The sequence below is a fragment of the Trachinotus anak genome, unplaced genomic scaffold (genome assembly GCF_046630095.1).
Source record: "Trachinotus anak isolate AG129_WGS33_773 ecotype Australia unplaced genomic scaffold, CSIRO_AGI_Tana_v1 ptg000004l, whole genome shotgun sequence".
In the NCBI taxonomy this organism is placed as follows: Eukaryota; Metazoa; Chordata; class Actinopteri; order Carangiformes; family Carangidae; genus Trachinotus; species Trachinotus anak.
Window position 1 is genome coordinate 4,117,124 of NW_027273855.1, and position 21,014 is coordinate 4,138,137.

General features: G+C 40.7%; 1 protein-coding gene across 3 annotated transcripts in view; it reads left to right on the plus strand.

The window, feature by feature from the left end:
- gnb1a (guanine nucleotide binding protein (G protein), beta polypeptide 1a) overlaps window positions 1-21,014 on the plus strand; it is a 39,006-nt gene that overhangs the window by 12,905 nt on the left and 5,087 nt on the right. Inside the window, exons 1-9 of one of the 3 annotated variants that reach the window (XM_071475319.1) lie at window positions 9,848-9,959; window positions 11,294-11,400; window positions 12,388-12,426; window positions 12,707-12,813; window positions 16,724-16,787; window positions 17,636-17,798; window positions 19,182-19,248; window positions 19,634-19,835; window positions 20,551-20,767. In XM_071475319.1, coding sequence (XP_071331420.1) covers window positions 11,344-11,400; window positions 12,388-12,426; window positions 12,707-12,813; window positions 16,724-16,787; window positions 17,636-17,798; window positions 19,182-19,248; window positions 19,634-19,835; window positions 20,551-20,767 — 916 coding nt within the window. In that variant the 5' untranslated portion in view covers window positions 9,848-9,959; window positions 11,294-11,343. Of the gene's footprint in view, window positions 1-9,847; window positions 9,960-10,567; window positions 10,728-11,293; window positions 11,401-12,387; window positions 12,427-12,706; window positions 12,814-16,723; window positions 16,788-17,635; window positions 17,799-19,181; window positions 19,249-19,633; window positions 19,836-20,550; window positions 20,768-21,014 lie in introns of those variants that run through there. The other 2 variants (XM_071475320.1, XM_071475318.1) reach the window with 2 other exon arrangements.

The following is a 21,014-nucleotide window of genomic DNA, read 5'->3' on the forward strand; positions in this document are numbered from 1 at the left end:
TTGCACTTCTAAAAATGTCAAAATAAGATTGTTGAACAGAAAATCAAAACTGGAATAAGGTCATGTTTTTATCAGGAGTGTCCTGACCATGTTTATTATCTTGATCTGATTGTACTTCTCTACATCAACCAGGTTTACAGTTCACATTCAGCTAAAGGAGGGCTACAGTAAATTAGTAAAGCAAGGTGATGTGGCAGAAAGGCCTGTGCAGGATTTGGACATCATCTCTTAATCCCACTATGAAGTGTGAATGCATTTTTCAAGGTGTGGTCAATCTCAGAAAAGTGGGGAATAGAAAGGGCATTAAGCCAACACCGTCCATCAGAAATGCCCGGAGATTTGGATGATGGCAGCGTACTATTCTAAACTTCTAGCTGTTTTATTTGACATTACAATTGACTGGTCATATTGTTGGCAGTTTGGTAGTTATAGCTTGACAGTGGTTGTCAGTAGCTGTTAGACTGGAGGCGCTGAGGCACAATGAGAGATTTCCCTAACTCAAAGTGAGAGAGCGCAGGGTTGGGAGAACGCTTGTAAATATTGCAAAGAGTTTTCTTCCACTAGATGGATGGACGGAGAGAAGAGGAAGAAATGAGGTGGCTTCTCTCCAGACAGAGTGTTCTTCTAAAAGCCGTTCCAGTTGCACCAAGACCTTTAAGTCTATTCCTGTCATTGTAAGACAGGAATAGAGGTTTTACAGCCATCTGCCATATTTCCATTCTGGCTCTGAGCTAGACACAACGTGTGTAACCATTTAAATTGTCATGATTTGATAAAGTCGGAATGGGATCCAGTAAGCTCATTTTTTCTCGTCAGCTATTGCTTTGCGGAACTGATGATGATACATTTACATCATCAGATATGGGATAAAATTACTTTCTTTTTTCTTTTTTTTACTTCCAGGTTTGTATTGGTTTCACACACATGTTGTGCTGTAACTACAACCACACTCTTTCACACAGCCTGCATTTTCAAACCAACTGCAGTGTTTATCTCTAAGTGAAAGGGGTCACATAAACAGTGATGCAGAGCAGATGGCTGTCAAGAAGCTATCTGTGAGAAAGTGCATGTCGTCATATATTGCAAACACCTAAGTCCATTAGTCTACAAAAGTATTAGGTCTAAGAAAAAGTTACACAGTTAGTCTCCTCCCTTGGATGAACATGGTTTAACTGAAATGCTACACTTCAGTTGAGCAGAAACCACAGTTCCAAAGCAGATTTGAAGAATATGTAAAGTAACATTTTTGTTGATTTCTGTCTGACTAGATTTAGTCTCACATGTACAGAGCATATGCTCACCAAGCACTGAGAACACCATGCACACACTATGTGGGGCCTCCCTTCACTCATAAAAAAGACTCAATTCTTTGTGGGATGGACTCCTCAAATTGCCTGAAACATTTCTTTGAGATTCAGGTAAATCATCATGCTGCAAGTAACCATAAGAGCTACAGGGCAAATTGCTATGGCATTCAAATGATGATTGGCTGGTATTAAGGCACCAAAATTTGCCACGAAATCCATTCCACACACCATTACACCACAACCACAGGCCTGGACAGCTGACACAAGGCTGGGTGGGTCCATAGATTCAGGCCATTGATGACAAGTTCTGACCCTACGGTCTGTGCACCTCAGCACAGATAGTAGGGTCAGATAGCACCTCCAGATTCATCAGATCAGGCTCCATTTTTCCAGTCTTCAACTGTCCAGTTTTGTTAAGCCTGTGGCTATGTCCGCACTACAGCATTTTTGTTTAAAATGCTTTTGCTCCGGTGTACACTACTCCGAAAATGGAGAGTTTTGGAAACGCTGCAGGCCTCGTTTTAGTTTGAAAACTCTGGGGTTGCATCGTAGTCCGGACGGGAAATGAAGACGTAAACACCCACGTCACTCCCTGATTGGTCTTATCAGCCTCGACTACCAGTGGTGAAAGCAACATGAGTAAAAAATAAAGAGTTACGACCTTGTTTCTTTGCTATCAGCTGTTGAGCTGTTAAATTCTGCATTTAACACTACAACTGCCTTTGATGTTCCTCATTCGTAGTATTTTGTGCGACTAATCAGCTGCAGAGTTGACAATCTGCTTCCTGTTTACACGAGCTCGTGCATGCCCAGTGTACCTGAATGGTGGTATATGTATGTGTTTTCAGGTGTTAGAACGGACAGGGATCGTTTCTGATACAGAGCTAAAAAGTCGTCTGGACGGAGTTCGTTTTGGTTTTAAAATGCATTTCTAAAATGAAAATGTAGTCGTGTGGACGTAGCTTGATTCCACCGCCTCAGATTTCTGTTCCTGGCCATCAGGAACCCGACGTGTTCTGCTGTTGTTGTACATCATCCTCGAGGTTTGATCTGTTGCACATGCTGAGACGCTTTTCTGCTCACCACATTGAAAAGTGGTTATCTGAGTTACCGTAGCCTTTCTGTCAGCTCCAACCAGTCCAGCTATTCTCCTCCTCTGACCTTTCTCATGAACAGGGTGTTGCCGCTCACTGAATGTTTTTTGTTTTTCGGATCACTCTGAGTAAACTCTAGAGACCGTTGTATGTGAAAATCTCAGGAGATCAGCAGTTTGAGAAAAAATAGAACCAGCCCGTCTGGTGCCAACAGTCATTCTGGTGTTAGATGTGAACTTTTACTGAAGCTCCTTACCTCTGTTTGCATGATTTATATGTAATGCACTGCAGCAACATGATTTGATGATAAGTAGGTGTACAGGTGTTTAACATACTGTGCTGGGTTAGTGTATTTCTCTGTTTATGCCTAAATTTGATAGTAGTTTCCTCACGCTTTGATCACCTGTACAAGCATTAACACAACAAAATCAACGATACAGTAATACATACGAGCTCTTACCGGTTTGAGGTTGATAGTGATTACAGTTGTTTACCTTTTGGTTTCCTCTTCACCTCTGTAATGTACTCCCACTAGCTCATCAAAGTCACTTGTCTCATGTCATCCTCAGTATGCTCAGCTTCTTGCATCCAGTCAGTCTTGATTACTTGCTTAGCAGCAATGGACTAGGCCTAATGTAAGTCAGACTGACCTAATTTTGTGTGAAGTACCAGCCCCCTCTCTGTCTCTCCTTTTTTATCCCTACGTTTGTCTGTTAACGTAAGTCTGCCTGTCAGGATGTCCTGTGTAACTTGTGACTGTAATGCAGCTGATTGCATAGTCTGGTTCGAAGCCTGGATGGACACTGGCAAGTGCAGTGGTAGTAGCAGAAACCACAGAGCGAGTGTATTTGTAAAGTGTGTGTGCTGTCGCCACATCCGCTGAATGTTTTGACAAAGGGAAGAGAGAAAGACAAGCACAGCTAGGGAAACACCCTTAAAAAGGAAACGCCTGCTTTGAGAGGCTATGCGCTCGTATTAAGGCGGAGGCAGCATGCTGACACAGATGAGTAGCTGAGACTCTGCCATAGCCAGCTACTAACTGACTTGCAACAAAGACCAGCCACATCCATATCCTGCTCTACTCCTCATACTGTGTGTTTACGGGAGCAGGAAATCAGCCACAACCTAAATGGCACTCTGAAGCACTAAAAAAAAATATGGTCCCACAGAGATGTGGGTAAGAAGGAACAATCGGACGGGGAAGACGGGATGCAACACTCATGAAGGCAAGGGTGTGGCAGCTGCCATCCAAGCAGGAGAGCATGAATTATTAAGCCCACCATCTCTACCCCACCTTTCGAACACTAGCTCGTGCTCAATACATGACTGTCTGTGTCTCTCAGCTGGGCAATATGGAAAGAAATCATGGTTCAGTCTGACATCATTGTATTATATATGTATATAATTACACAGGGATGTACATTTTCCTCTCACATGTATGTTTTTCTTTTTCTTTTTTTTTCTTTTTTTTAATTCTTTTTTTTTTTTTTACATAGGGCTAGCCCTGTAAACAGGAATGTCACTGACTGACTGGTTGATCAAGTTGCACTATTGGTCATTCAAGTACTACGTGACTCAGTCATGAAGTTAAACCATTGGTCGGCCGGCCAAGTGTTGGAACTTCCCCACTGGCCAATGCTCTTTCAAAATGAATTGGCACCAGCCATTTCTATAAGTGAATGTTGGGGGGGCGGAGTGCTTTTATAACCTGCAGTGTTGCCGACTTGGCGCATTTGTTGCTACATTTACGGACTCCTCTTTGGGGATCTGTTTTCCAAAAAGCACCTGGCAACAAATTTTCAGACCAACCGTAGCTACTTTCCATAGTCGTCAATGATGCCCCGTAAGTGAGAGGCACACCTTTCAGTATTTCCTCTGTTCAGTGAGTGGCAGAGAGGCGAAGCAGCAGTTTGTTTGTTGGCTGTGTGCTGTGTGAGAGACAAAATAATAAAGAAATTCTGTCGCTTCTAACTTTCCCTGTGATCATTTTGCATGTAATTATAGCTGGAATCACAGCACAGTTTGTCTTTAATTTATGTGTTTGGTGATTTTTGTCTTCACAGTTATAAAATCAGGAATTTGGCAGTGCAGAGCAGCAATTTGAAAATGGTTTGGTAGTAACTGTTGGTTAACAGTTTTAATGAGCCATGTTGAAGTCACTATTTTCTTACTTGCTACTAGTAAACGGAACAGCTTTACTGGGAACTAAGCTGTATTAAAATGTAAAATATTGCATATGTGAGTTCGGACCATATGCTGTCCAGCCATACACTAGGTTTTAACCTAGTCTTTATTTATGAGCAGGGATGTTCCAATCACATTTTCTGTCTTTCTTTTTCTTGTCTTCCCTGTGGTCACCAATGTACACTGTCATATTTCAGTCTGTTATTTCAGACTGCTTGTTACAATGTGATTGTAGTTCTCTTGTACCAAATGCTGTTGGTTTCAGTGCTTTAACGGAGAGGGATGCAGCATCTTCTTATCACCTGTATCACCTGATGTACTCAGAGCAAACAAATAAGGAATAGGAAACTGTTCTGGGCTTGTATAACCAGTACCAGTCCATTAAAGATGTTTGCATTTTTCCAATTTTTGGATTGGTACCAGCTATACACAATCCTTTGCTGTTTTCTATCTGCTCTGTTTATTTGCTGTGGTAACCTAAAGATGTGAAGAAGCTTGTTACAGCCTGGATAGTGTTGTGCAGATGTCACTTTTCCAACCTATAATGAATACTTTTTATTATGAAATTGATCATACATGTGCATTACTGGTAGATGTGCTCTTTGGTAGTTTTGTTGGTTTGCTGTAAGTGTTTGTCTCAGACTTTAAGCAGACCAGTTTTTAACTTTGCAAAACAGAGAAAAAGATGTATTTTCTGATTTAACCTGTTAATCTGGACATGGTCTATAAAGGAGATGGACAGTAGTCATGACTAGTGTTCTGGTATATATGGTATGACAAAAACTCTTGAGTGTGAGACTAATCTAAAAATACTGTACAGCAACTTTGGAGTGGAAAAAGAGCATTATGATTCAAGGGAAATATGCTTGTGAAACTCCCATCACTGATAATTGTGTTATCATTTGATTATGTTTACAGGACTCATCAGTCACTTCACATAGATAATCATCATCTGTATATGTATGTTGGTTTGTCTAAAAACCAGATGCTGTATTTTGAGAAGGCGGAGAAGCCCTGGATGAAGTAAGCGTAGGCCTCCGCTGCTCAGTGTTTAATGCTGGGAAGCTTACCGAGCCTTGCTCCCCTTCACCAAGGGGTTAATTAGCAGCTCCCCTCCCAATTGTCCTCTGCTTGTTCACTCTCATTAGTTTAATCTGGCTCTGTCCTCCAGCTTGCCTCTCGTCTCTATCCTCTTTTGCACCAGAACATCTCACTACCTACCTTACTCCTTATGTCATCAGAGTGGAGTCAATCCTCTACCCCAAAAATCTACTGCCAAACCCCACTAGACCATCCTGTGATTTAAATCCCTCCACACCTGATGCTCTACAGCTTCTGTTTAGCCTTTTCTAATTTTGTTTTTCATCAAGATATCCTCAAGTCTTTTAGTATTTAAAAAAAAAAAAAAAAAAAAGCATTCAAGTGTTATTGTCAGTCATATCATAGGTCCACTTTTGATTTTGTGTCAGTAAGGTTCATAGGGCAGTTGTGCAGTTTTACTTTCCTTTTCCTTAACATTACACATCTGGTTTAAGAAGTATGAGATAATTGGTAAAGACTTTTTCATCTTTTTGTAAGTTACATGATTTCAAATATAACAGAAGTTACTGTTTAAAAGGTTTAAAGAAAATCTTAAATTTTGCTTTCTGACATCCATATATTCATTTTACTTGTTTAGCAATCCTGTTTTTAAATTACATTTTTGTCCATTCACATTTTATCATCATGTGCCCTGAGTAAAGCAACACCTTTTCTGATTAAAAAGCTCATCGAGCCCATTTATAAGTCAGTATGGTGCGAAAATGAATGGTAAATGCAGAATCATTGCCGTATGGGAAGGAGAAATACCAATGAAGTGCATTTGTGTGTGGAGTCGAATTACACTTCCTCTCTCCTTCTCACTGTGTTGTGCTCGAGATGTCGGAGCTGATAGGAGTGGCTGGAAAATGTGAAGTCTGCTTCCCTCCTCCTCTTTCTCCTCCTCCTCCCCCACCACCTCTCTAAAAATAGCTGGCAGAAAGAGAAGGCAGTGAAGTCGAGGCTCTATCTGTTGGGCTGCCAGTGGTTTCAACACTCCCACCACCAGCACAAGGGAAAAAGAGTCCTCTGAATCACACCTCTAATACTAATCACCAGTAAAGAACACTGCTCTATTTTATGTGTTTGTCAGTAGAGATTCTTCCAAATTTCATCAATTTGAAATTGACCCGATGTAGGAATTTTTGCAGTTTAGAAGCCAGGTGATTTTTGAGCACATAGGCCAATGAGTAAAAGATACAGATTTGTAATTCGTTCATTCAAAGCAGTTTGAAAATTGAGACAATTTTAGGAAAGCTTTTTTTTTTTTTTTTTTTTTAAGGACCAAACAGTGGAATGTTCCTGACAGGCAGCATCGATCACCTGACCTCAGTCTAACTGAGTATGTGTTTCAATTGTTCAAGCCAAAATGACGACTAAAAGCACTTAAAACAAGGGAGAAGTGAAGATGGCTGCAGTAAGGGCATGGAAAGATGCCAAGCCTTTACTCATGTAAATAGATTATAGACTTGCAGTTTTTGACTGATCTTACAGTTTTGCTTTGCAACCAAATATGACTTCATTTAACGTAAAATGTTAGGTTCTGTTTGATCCACTAAAACTGGCAGGCTACATTTTAAAAGGACCCAATATGGATCTGTAGACCATTTAAATTAAGGCTGAAAGCTAGCCTACAAACCATAAAGCTATTGTTGTCACTTCTGACACACGTGCTAGACTGCAGCACATCAGCAGAGCTGCAGTCAAACATGCCAAACATGCCACTTAAATGCTAACAGACTGCACTTTAAATGACTAAACTGGGTGATTTTTATTTACAACTAACTATTTTCCAGCGCCAATACAGATAGGGATTATTAGTATTTGAAGACAAAAAAGATACTTGGAACCAAGGCACCTAAGCAACCTAAGCAGCTTCCGATATGCTTATTCTTGTGAAATGAATGAATAATAAAAATAAGTGAAACCAGTGAAACTTATGTCCAAGTTATTCTGAATAATCCTTCAGTACTTCCAATTCAGAAGCACCAGGTTGTGCAGAAAGCACTGTTGTTTGCATGCTGTCCTCTGAGGCGGCTCCTGTTTTTTTTTTTTTTTTTTTTTAAATAAATTGCTGTGACTTTACAAAAACAACTTCACAGAGGAGGGCGGTTAGTAGAGATATTTTCTGGCTGGTGGAGCGAGTTACTTAAAGCGCATTCTGTCTCCGCCATTTCAGTGCACCCTGATAACGCTCATGTTGCTGTAGTTTGTGAACTAGCCCATTTGTTTAGTAAATGGCAAAAAAGCGACAGAATTTCATTCACAACATAGTAAGTAAGTATTAGCTTTAACGCAAGCAACGTTGATGTTACGTTTGCCAAGCTTCCTCTTAACCAGCAGGCTACTACCATTATTACCATCATCAGCTATAACATGTAAAAACATCGACTCATATGGGCGACTAATCTGTTAAATATTAATTGTTACCATAGAACAAATGCTAGCTGTCTCTAGTTGCATTTGTACTAATGTTACACAAAAGCATAACTGCATAAATAAACCTTTAACTGCAAGAAAGTGCATTATCTTGGGACTTGGGTGAAGGAGACAAGTAACAGATTTAAAAGCGATTGCTTTTACCTCCGTTGAGTGAAGTCCTTCAGCACTTTTGTCCTTGTCCTTGATTAAATGTGTGATTCCTGAAAAATCACTTACCAATGTCTGTTTTTTCTGCTACACCCAAACATAACAAGTTCAGGCACTTTCAGTGGAGTCCGCCCATAAAAAACTGAAACTGGGTATTGCCATCATAGACATAGATCATAATGATTGTAGTGTATATTGCAACTTCAGCAATATCTTCATTTTTGAATTTGGAAAAAAAAAATCTTGTCTCCATGATGTATCTGTCATTCTGCATTCCTCTGTCCCACAAATTTGGTAGTCAGTGTTGATTCTCCATTTGCTGGACCTCTCAGAGACAGGGAGCGGCTCATTCTAATTGTTTACTAGATCTGCCATCAGATCAGACAAAATGATGTATAAAAATAAAATCTGTAGGTAGGTTAATGATGGATTAAAGAAATCTATCAAAGCGGAGTAGCCCTAGTGGATCAAGGTGGGCATCTTGATCAATTCACTTTCCCTTTGCTCATGTCAAAGTAAACCATTGACAAAACCTGTAAAATAATGTCTGGACCATAAAAAATATAGATTTCAATCACATTTTAGTCTGTTGTCATTTCTGCTAAAGCAATAGCTAAGTGCAGTTAGGGCTGTATGCCCGGCATTCTGTTTTTTATTTATTTATTTATTTGAAACATCCTGTAGTCCACTTTTTTAATGGTACAGATGATTTGATATATTTACTACTGAGTAATGACTACCAGAACCCTCTGTCTTATTTTCATTTCATGCTGGGACAACCCGTGCTTGCTTGCACACAGAATGGATGCTGCTCACATGTTCTAACAGCCACAAGGCTTGTGTGACCAGTCAGCCACGTTTTAGCGCTGCAGACTCCACCCCCATAGTTCCTGGGCCATGGTAAAGCTCTACAGAGGAAGCAAGTACATTTTGGGAAGCAGGATCAGTGGCCCTTTGCAGAGTTGGGCAGATGTTAATCCTTAAGAACCGACAGCATGAGACAAAGTTTCTTGGGTGTTCAAATAACATTCAACAGCCAAATACATACCACCTACTGCCATGCTCCACCTTCCCTCTGGTGAGGAACATGCAGTCATGCCTTTCAGTGACATTTTAATGAAAACTTGAAATAAGGTAAAAACATAATGAGACAAATATGCAGAAAATGGAAACAAACTCAGATTGTAGTACAAGGCTTTAGGGGCGAGGTTTCTTTAGCTTTAAGGTCTATAGGACAGGTTTGGACAGAATTGTCAGCAGTAGAAGTCCTGTCCTGTCGAGTTATTCATATAGTGTGGTGTTTGAATCACCCTACCCTAGACTGCATCAGCCTGTGGAACATATCCTTGGCCTTATACACCTTTTTCAAAAGTTCACATTTTATAATTTGGTATGTGTTTGGAAAATATGCGGACCAGCTTTTAGCTTTTGCTGAGAAGTCCTCCGCTGGGCTTCATTACCTGTTACACAGAGGGCTATTACAGAGAATACAAGAATTAGCCAGTGACATTACCATGAGACGTTTTTATCACCAAGATTAGGGGGTTAAGACGCCTTGCTTAGATGCAGACCCATTTATCAGCACTGGCCAATCAGGTGACAGGTAGCTACGGAGATGTCAGGCGCTTGAAGGATAAGGTGTTCATTCAGAAGGTCTCCACACTCCCCAGGACAAAAGACCTATATCGAAACCCAGAGAAACAGGGAGGTAAGGTTTGTTTGCAGTACAAATTGTACTGTAGTTAGCTTGTATTTGACAGATAGGTAGTGATCTTACTTTGAGTATTTCCTGTATATAAAAAAAGAAGAAAAAAAAAGGTTTTAAAAAAATTGTGAGAGTAATTGGTCCTTAAGTGGGTGAGAGTGGAGAACAGAGGAGGACAATTCTTTAATTTTCTTCACTGGATGTGGTCACTGAAATTCTGAATCATCCTGGACTTAACTGTTTCAATGGAAAGTTTTATCTGCTGATTTGCTGTGACTTGTATGGACACTTAAGTTGTAATGATTGTGCAACCTACAATCTGTGGTTGTACAATGTCAAGGATGCCTCCAAGCCTGTAAGCCTGACTTTGTAATTGTTGCAGTAGTGTTTTTTTTTTTTTTTTTTTTTTTTTTTAGTGGAATTTGTCTTCTTTCTATGGAGAGTGAAAGTGTCAGGGCTAAGAGTGTCAACCAGAGGATTGGGGTCAGCGGGATAGCCACTGCTTTTAGGATCATCAGCAGGTTTTGTCTTAACCGGATTTGGCTGGAGGAGCTGAATCAACTGTGTCCCAGGATTACAGGGATGACATTGGAGGAGAGTTTAGAGTCCAGAGGCCAGAGCATTGACAGCTTCGGCAGACCCTGCCCATCAACTCAGCTCCTTGCGGTTCCAGTAGTGCAACGAAATCCAAGCTGGTCTTGTGGTCTGCCTCTCCTCTTTCTTGATATCTGGACCCTTAATCCTTGCTTAGTTTTGACAGTCATTAAGAGGGTACGTTTTTGTCCCTTATGGTCAAGCAGATTTTTTTTTTTTTTACTTTTTTTTTTGTGTTATTTATTTTTTGCCTTGGCTGTTGAGGAGTCAGCTTAGTGGGGCCAGATGTTTACCCAAGGGTTTGCTGTTGTTGGGGAGTGAGAACAAATTCAACATCATCCTCAAAATTGTTATCGAAAGCCTAAAGTAGCTGCCGAGTGCTTGTTGCTAGGTAACAGTTTCAAGCTGGCGAGGACAAGTCTTGAGCTGTCTAGAAAGTGTTGGGCTGTTGTGATTCACTGCGACTTTGTCTGGGCCTTACACATTGGATTCAAGAGACACTATGTGGTCTCCTGCTGCATTTTGTTTAAGTAACCATGTCCATAAAATCATGATGGAAGGCAAAGCGCATAATGTCTTTGCACTTTGGCCATTATCTCAAATGTAATTTGGTACACTCTAATTCAGAGTAAAAAGTCGACAGTATGAGCTGCTTAATTGTACATTTTGTCTATTACACGAGAGACAGGAAATGAGCTGTATGTAGAATGTATGTTGAGCCTTTCATTTCTTGTCTCCTCCAGATCAGCAAGAGTCTAGGCGGCGGAGCGAAGCACACCATTAGCAGAGGAAAATGAGTGAACTGGATCAGCTACGCCAGGAGGCTGAGCAGCTCAAGAACCAGATCAGAGTAAGTCCTTCACTGTCCTCAGGTCTGGTGCTTTGTTGTATTTTTTTTGTTCTCAATAGTTTACAAATCCAGATTGACATTTTGTCAATTAAGTTTTGTGCTTCAGAGACTGATATCAGATTTTGCTGAGAGGCTTCCCATTCTAATGCTTCTCCATGAATGTTGCCATTATAAAAATACAGCACAGCTGACGCCATTTTGTCAGACTTGGTCTGCTGGGTAAAAAATGATATTATACTTCAAAACACAGGCTCTTTTGTGGTTAAGTGTTTGGAGATCGAAAACACTCTACAGTGACATTACATTAATGATCATATTCAGTGAAACCATTGCCTGCAGTGCTCTGAATCAGCCACCAAAGACAGATTCCATCATGAGCGACTGTGCCACGTTTCACTGATGATTTCTGCAGCATCAAGTTAAAGTCTGCACAGGGTTCCCATTAACATCATTATAGAGACATGCAACCAAGTGAGAATCCTCCTGAGTTGTTAGGGTTATGTCAGGGGATACAAAGTTTACGTGGTGTAATTTTTCCACTTGTATTATAATATTCTACATTAGAACGATTACTGTCTTTGTCACAGTGCAGTTAAGATGATATCACGTTTATATGATACTCAATTTTGACACAGGGCTTTGGTTTAATAGTGAAGGAGCCCCAATCATAAAGGACAGTGTCACAGAGGTGAAACTGTGTAATGCTGTTTTAATATAATGCGGACCCCACTGGTGATGTCAGTTTGTGATGCAGACATGTCGTACATGGATGTGGACGCCATGCATACATACATGTATGTTTCAAAATTCACTGTGAATTTTTTACCAGCACAAAAGCTTTACTTTGTGCCATAAAAGGAATTTGATTCATTGCTAGGTCCTAAAACAGCTTTCAAGTTTGCAAGGCGGCTCTCTTCATTTACTGATGTTAAACTAATCGTGAAGTTACTGGTGTGAAATAGATATGACTGTGTTGTTGTGTTTCAGGATGCCAGGAAAGCGTGTGCGGATGCTACCCTGTCTCAGGTAAGTAATATGTTTATGCCATGATCTTGACTCCCCATTTATTAAAATTGTTGAACTATGATAAAACATATTATAAAATAAACCAAAATCCGCTTTGATGTTTGGCTGGGTAGTTTGAACACATGATTTAAAGCCTGTGTTCTTTTCATGTTTTTCGTATATTAGTCATATTTTTAAATTAGAGATAAAGTAGAGATGCCACCTTACCACGCTTAACTACTGGAAGACAAATGTATAACAGTCTCAAAGTGACTTTTTCTCTGATCTTAACTTTGTGTAGATCACAGCTAACATCGACCCTGTTGGCCGAATTCAGATGCGCACTAGACGGACACTGAGGGGGCATCTGGCTAAAATCTATGCCATGCACTGGGGCACTGACTCGAGGTAATCCCATTCAACTCTATTCTGTCCATTAACTAAATATTTCATCCCAACAGCCCAGCTCCACCACCCCCACCCCCCCTCGCCCTAAATGCAGGGTATTGATATAAAACCGTGCTCGACTGTCTTTGTGCTTGTTACTTCTCCTGAGGGTCATGGTAAAATCATGACCTTCTACATCAGCTCACAGGTCCTTTTCTTTACATGCGACCTCGCACATGCTCAGTGTTGTGACAATTCAGCAGCAGGAAGTTTGTGCACATGCACAATAGGTAATGCATGTTTTGTCAAAAGCACATTGGGCATTCATTAGTCACTCTATCTTTCAGTGTGTCTACTGTGTTGTGTGTCTATGACCATGTTTGTGTGTGTTGGGGGTGGGGTATGTGGGTAGGGAAAATACTCAAAATGGAGTCAGCCTTTGTCAGAGCTGTGCTGAGGCTGATAGTCAAGACAGATGAAGCAACACTCCTCACCTCACATGAAGCCTTTTCCCCAGAGTTGCACACACCTCAGCAACCAACAACTTAATCACTGTGGTGCTGGTGTGCGTCAGTCCACAGAGGCCATTGCAAACTGCTATGTCACCTCATCATCCTCCCAGTGATGTTCCTAAAAAAAAAAAAAAAAAAAAAAAAAAAAAGATCCACCACTGTGTTTACCCACTGTCAGCTCTTCCTGTTTGTTTATTTCATCTGTTAATGTTTCACCTCCCAAACGGGTCAGGTATTTATTAGACTACCTGCTGAGATTCAGCCACCCAGAAAGAAGGTCACACAGAGATGTTTTGACCTGTGCTCCGCTATTTTTAGCCGTGACGGAGACGCTCCTTGAATCAGACTGGGGTGGGTTTCCAACAGTTTGAGAAAGAAACCCATCAGTTAGTTCCACTTCCCCTCAGTGGCCAATCATATATCTAGTTAATACTCTATAGACCCCTCAACTACACTAATACGTATCTTACAACACTTAAAATGCCTGTAAGACACAAATATTTGTAGTTGTTTTATGATAGTTGTTTTAGAGTTAATTGAAAAAATCAGTTGTTATTTTTGGTAACAAAATCTTTCCTTTTCAAGGTCATAATGTCAAATGAAAAGGGAAACAAAAACTTAACAATAGGATTGGCACCATTACCATGGCAACCTTACAGTACGTTGTTGCTGCTGATCATCGTGTTAGTGTGACAACCCCTCTGCAATGTGAGCACCTCAGTAATACAACATGAGACTGGCCTGCTTTCATTGATTCAGTGCCCAACATTACTCAATAGCTGCAGTCAAATCACTGCCCTAATCTGTTGAGGGAAGAGATTCTTTGTTCCTCTTTGGTTTTATTTCAGTGCATGTGAGAAGTCAGACATTTTAGTTTTCATTTAGAGGAAAAAGTGTGGTTTTTACTAAAACTTTGGTACAGTTGTACTTTGTATTGGCATCAACTGATGGAGCTTGAATGTAGAACTAAATAACCTCAATCCTCATGAAATCAGTGAGTCATAAATCAAGTCCCACATGAAAAGATTTCTTCATAACCACAGTTGACCCAACAGTTGTGTTTTGTTTTTGTTTTTATGGCTTTACTGATATAAGACTGATCTTTTTATAGTCGCCTTATGATTACAGAAGATAGTTATTTTTCAAACCAATCCTCATTTGCTAAGAATTAAATATTCAGTCATTTTATTGTGTATCACTGTTGCAGAACAGCCAAAATACCAGAACTGCAGTGAATTTAACAGACAGACTTGTGATCACACATCGACATCAGTGGCAAAATATTATGAACCATTTCTTTTTTTATTAGTCCTTTTATTAGCCCTTTGCCTCATTAAAGTTGTATTCTTAACATAACATCACAGCTGTACACCTTATGTAAATGAGGCCCAGACACCTGAGTGCATTTGGTTTAGCAGGGAAGCTGTTAACATTACCTGAGGTTCACAACAACGACGACAAACATTAGACACAATGGAAAGTGGGGCTGTGTCTTATGTTTCCCTTTTTACTTTCCTGATATTCACTTCAGCTTTACAAAACTACTGCACACACCCTCTGCTCCCTGCGCTTTGCTGCGTCACTGACGGTTACACACGGTTACTCAAACAGACCTGATGACTGCATTATGAATTCAAAACTGGGTTTTTGTTTCAGTTTTAAAAATGATGAGGGGGAAATGAGAAAATGCAGTGAACATGGTTTGATTTGTGGGTCTTTTCTCAGACCTGTTGATGTAAGAGCTCTAGAAAGTGAGCGCCTCAAAGCATTGCATCATTGTCTCAGAGCTGACACACGCGCGCGCTTGCCTGCATTACACCGGAAGTTGATGTGGAGTCTAATCCGAAGTTAGTACATCATCCCAGGCTTTGATTATTTGCGTTTAATGTCTTCGTTTTAAGACCAGGAAGATGATACTTCATTTTCCTCTGGACTAGAATTCCCAGCACAAACCACTCTGTCCCCGGCTTATTATCTGCTGGATTGTGCACATGTGAGCGTGTTCCTGGCCAGCCCGGTAGTTAAGATTTGCACAGTCCCAGCAGGCCTTGGTGTGTTCACTCCTTTTCCTATGTGCATTGGGACCATCACTGTGGTTACTCTTGTTGGATTCACCCACATAGCACAGCCGCAGAGGTGCCTGAGAGCCCTCTCTCGAAGGCAAAAACAGGGTTTGTAATGGTTCCTCTTAGAAAGACTGCGCTTATCATGCAGGGTTTGCTGGCTGTGTTTTTGAGTCACATAAAATATTAAAAGAAAATAAATGCTCTTGAAAGTTATTTATATGGTAGTATAATTACACAGGCATGAATCAGTATGCCTCAGCTGTCTGGATCAGTAGTTTGTTGGATTAGCAGTGTCCATTCTGTGTAATACTGTGATGTTGATGCAGCAGCAGCTTTGAAATACTGCAGTGGCACAATTGTTTGCAGGTACTAGATTAAAAGTTTTTAAATTCATTACCGAACATGATTTGTCTGCGTATACTCCATACACCTCGGTGTTTGCTCATTAGTCAGACCGAGTTTTTAAATTCACATTTGTGGCTTTTGCAGTTTTTGTTTTGAAGAAGGTTGAAGAAGAGTCCGTACAACAAGACTCTGTTGAACATGACAACATTTAGCTTCTACGATGGACCCTCAACAAACCCCTTATCTCTGCACACATATATAGACAGCCTATTGGATCATGTGACTCAGATCGTTTGCTATTTGTTGTCATACTCACTCATAAAAAAAAACAAAACATTGTTCTGCTTGTTTTCTCCCCATTACAATTACACACAATATCCATAATCAATTAAACAAAGGACATGGAGGGACTGCAAACCCCATATAATACATGATGCAGTCTGAAAGTGTTTGGACAGCGACACATGTTCTGTTGTGTAGACTCTGTACTTCTGCACATTGGGTTTAAAATGAAACGGTAAATATGAGGCTAAGGTGCTGACTTTAATGGCAGGTTTACAGTGTAGTCATTGTATCTTTGTATTCATATTCCCCCTAATTGTTGTATTGTAGAACAGGACAGAGAACAGGCTATAGTTCCTACAGCATACACCCACTGTGGATACTGACCAGACACTTGCACACACATGTAATGTCACATATTGCAATGCAGTCATATATTTAGATAGAACTAATCTAAATATTCAAAAAGAAAGAAACAATACCGCCACATCTGGTGTATCCATCACTAGATGACAAGAACATACACGTCACAGAATTAGATCAAAAATGCCATTTGTTGTGCGTACATCTAAAATGGGCATGTAACAGATGCAGAATGATGTCATCCTTCTTGCTGTGTTTGTCTGCTGGTTCAACCTGACATGAAACCTTTCCTGAGGTTCGAAGGGACTCAGGACGTTTTAAATTGTGCTACAGTTTGAGCTGTCTTCTCTTTCTTTCCATCAGGCTTTTGGTCAGCGCCTCCCAGGACGGCAAACTCATTATTTGGGACAGCTACACCACAAACAAGGTAATAACACCAGAAACACCGCAATGAAGCGATGTCAGTGGCCTGTAATTCTCATGTTTTTTTTTATACTTTCTTATACTAAATTATTGCAGGTGTTGTGTTGAGCTCCTGAATGTGCAAACATCCCCATTACAAACAATTCTCTGCTGTTATTTAGTTGTTTGTTTTTTTATTGGTTGACTCTGAAACGCAGTGGAACAATAAACGCAAATATTATCACCGAAAAGGAGTAAATTAAGTAATGATGTCACCACAAAATATTACCTCATCGGTCAGCTTGCCCAAAGGGAGTTTTTTTTCTAAAACTGAAAGTAAAACCACTTTTGGTACATGAGGCAAAAATGTCTGTGATCCCGTATTTCTCAAAGTCAGACCTCACAACGCTTCAGTGTTAAAATTGATCCTAAACCTGACCAGACAGGGGACAGCAGATCTTTGCACCAGTACAAATCAAAAATCAAAAATTTGAAACCATCTGGTGAAACAAGAGGCTTGATTGATGCCAGAACAGAGTGGAGATTTCCAAAAGACTTGATTTAGTGAATTATTCTCAGCTGAACTATTGTCTTTACCTGTTTAACTATCTTAAGTCAGAATTAACCATTAATCCCACATTGCTTGGCAGCTGGTGTCATTTAGATAAAATGCTGAGTTCATTATAAAACAATTCACAAGTCTTTGAGGGCGCCAAGTAATGCTATTTATAGTGGGCATTGTGCCCTTGGAAAGTGAAGTTAATATTGCGGACACACTTTGTCGCTTGCCCTCCCCTCTCTCTCTCTCTCTCTCTCTCTCTTCCATCTGTCACTGCATACTATCTAATATTAAATCTTCCTCCTCTTTTCCAGGTCCACGCCATCCCGTTGCGCTCCTCCTGGGTGATGACGTGCGCCTATGCCCCCTCTGGGAACTATGTCGCCTGTGGAGGTCTGGACAACATCTGCTCCATCTACAACCTGAAGACCCGTGAGGGAAATGTGCGTGTCAGCCGTGAGCTGGCCGGGCACACAGGTAGGCTGGACACATCCCGATACAGACTTGTTTTTGGTTTTTTTTTTGAAGGTCAGATCGATCTGTCAATAGTTCATATTTATACTGATGTACTCGATATCTACCCTCAACGTCATCTACAGTTCATAAAGATTCTGGAGACTATGGGACAATAAAAGTTGTATTTGAGGCCAGTTTCACATAGTTATGTGTAATTAATGCCTCACTGCTGACCTCTGTCATTTTTCTGTGTGAATGACACAGAATTGACACTCACCTCCCTTAAAGCTGTGTCACTCTACCACCCAGGTGGTGTGTAATGATATTTAATACATTTTGGCATCTTGAGTTTTGGCGAACTCAATCGGGTTTCAGGCATCACAGACTAGAGAGGAGGAGCCTCAGTGACCAGCAACAAGAACACAAATTTGGACCAATCCTCTATTCAGGAATACTGACTTCTCCAGATTGGTCACTCATAAGCATCAACAGTGGCTGCTGATATTTACTACTCATACTGTGCGTAGTGGAAAAACTACGTGATGAAATTTTAAAAATGAATTAATGTTAAATTTCCTCTAACGTCCACACATAATATTGTTTGAATGACAGTGAGAAGTAACTGAAAATGTGAATCATCAGTAGACAAACATCAGCATGATCATGTTCACCCAGCCCATGTGAAGTGCTTAATGTGTCTCTTCCTTTGATAGGAGAATAGATCAAACCCATCACAGTTAATTTGGAAAATTGAGGAAATGTAGCTTTTATCAGGTAGAGGATGGGATACTTTCCCCAGACTAGTGAGAGCATTTCACATATATTTTCTTAAGTCCTCCTACAAACAACTAGTCAAATGTAACTATTCTGTTATTTGTTGATGCACAGTGTGCTCTTTTTTTTCTGTGTGAACCCCAGGTATTTGTGTAACCTTAACTTACTCTCACATCTGAAAGATGCCAGTCACATGGTGTGTGTGTCTCTATAAAAACAGGAGCTGGTTGAGCCATATCCCAGCTCAGACTAATGAAAGTGTTGAGCTCTTAGGCAAGGAGCGTTCATCTGATCAGTGTCACATGATGCAGGAAGTGTGTCAGCATTTTAGTTCTAGTTCCTTCGCTATAGGGAGGGGTACATACACTCTGCCAGCTAGTAAAGGATGTACCATGGAAGCAAGTCATGACCCATTAGATGCCCTGCAGCTTCTTTTTTTCTGTTTCTGTTAGTGAGTTAGTCGATTCATCCCCACACATACAGAGAAACATGATGTTCTCAGAGAGATTCGGAGTAAGATTTCTTCCTCTGTGCAGACAGTTTGGACATGAAGCCTGTACCTCTTATTATTATAGAAAAGCCGGTCTGTCATAAATGAGGTATTCAATCAGTGTGTTTGATTCCTTACAGGTTACCTGTCCTGCTGTCGCTTCCTGGATGACAACCAGATTGTCACCAGCTCTGGAGACACCACCTGGTGAGTTGTGATACTGCACCTAATCCAGTTTGATACAACCCCACCACAGATAATCGATCTCAAAAAATGCTCTTTGATAGCATTTCATCAAAATTTGAATAATCTAATCTTCAAATATACTGTTAATTGCTGGGCTATCATATATTATTTTGTCCATCCTCTGTAGGTTTTTATGGTTATCAACAATATTTATATGTAATATGTATATATGTATGAAAACATAACGGCAATATCAGTTCCCAAGATCCCAGCCAACCCTGTGTGCTAGAGAGCTACCTGTCTGGATTAGGTTAGCTTTATGCAGTCACCTTCCTTCTTGAATGGCTCTGGTTGTTTTTTTATGTTACAGCTGAGATTTGACAGTGTTGATTCTGCTCTCTTGCAGTGCTCTGTGGGACATTGAGACCGGTCAGCAGACAACTACATTTGCCGGCCACACCGGTGATGTCATGAGCCTCTCTCTGGCACCCGACACCAGGCTGTTTGTGTCTGGAGCCTGCGATGCCTCGGCCAAGCTCTGGGACATCAGAGAAGGAATGTGCCGACAGACCTTCACTGGCCACGAGTCAGACATCAACGCCATCTGTGTAAGGCCACACACACACACACACACACACACACACACACACACACACACACACACACACACACACACACACACACACACACCACACACACACCACACACTCTCTCTGTCTTACATGTTAATCATACCAAGGCGACAATGTCCTGGACATTGGCAACATATCCATATGAAGTCAGAGCAACTGTGAGTAAAGTCACTCGTTTTATAACCAAACTGCAAATCAAGAAGATCAGGTCTGATGATGGTGGCCGTAACAGTGACACTGCATTTGTTTGTTTTTCTTTCAAAGCTGTGTTCATAATGTTTCCTGCATTGCTGAGGCCAAGTCCTGTCACTGCATTCACAAGGAGATGTTATGACTTTGTGCTTCAAAATTATTGCTTCAGAGGAGTTCATAGTTGTGTACATTAGATAATTGTTACTGAAAAAGTAATCCATATGCTTTGCTCTTTGAGCGACGACTATGAGGTCTTTAAAAAAAAAAAAAAAAGACGTGAAATGATATGGTGCCACATATTAACACTTTTACACTTTCAAGTGACTGGCAACACAGAAAAAGGTGTGGCTACTTCCTGTTACACAACTTCAGGATAATCACAAATTTAATCAAACTTACTCAGTAAAGACATTCGTATAATTTCCTACAATCAATCGGAGGTGAGGGGTGCATGTGCAAAAGTATTGACATTAAAAATCTCCCTTGACCTTTGTTGCAGTTCTTCCCCAATGGCAACGCCTTTGCCACAGGCTCAGACGACGCTACCTGCCGGCTGTTTGACCTGCGTGCTGACCAGGAGCTGATGGTTTACTCACATGACAACATCATCTGCGGTATCACCTCCGTGGCATTCTCCAAGAGTGGCCGCCTACTGCTGGCCGGCTACGACGATTTCAACTGCAACGTCTGGGACACTTTGAAGGCCGACCGTGCAGGTAAGCCACCACACAGGCCTGACAGACTACTCCATCCTAAAGGGAACTTCAAGAGGCTTTTCTGTCTTCTGTGATTTGGGAATTGAACTAATGGGACAAAAACCACATAACAAATCAAAAACATGTCTGATAGACAGCGAACAGAAGACATATTTTAGGTGAATTAGGAGTGCTTCAGGCTAAAATCCCTAAAATACCTTAAAACTATGGTAAACCAACAACTGCTCATGTAATTTTATAGGCTAAT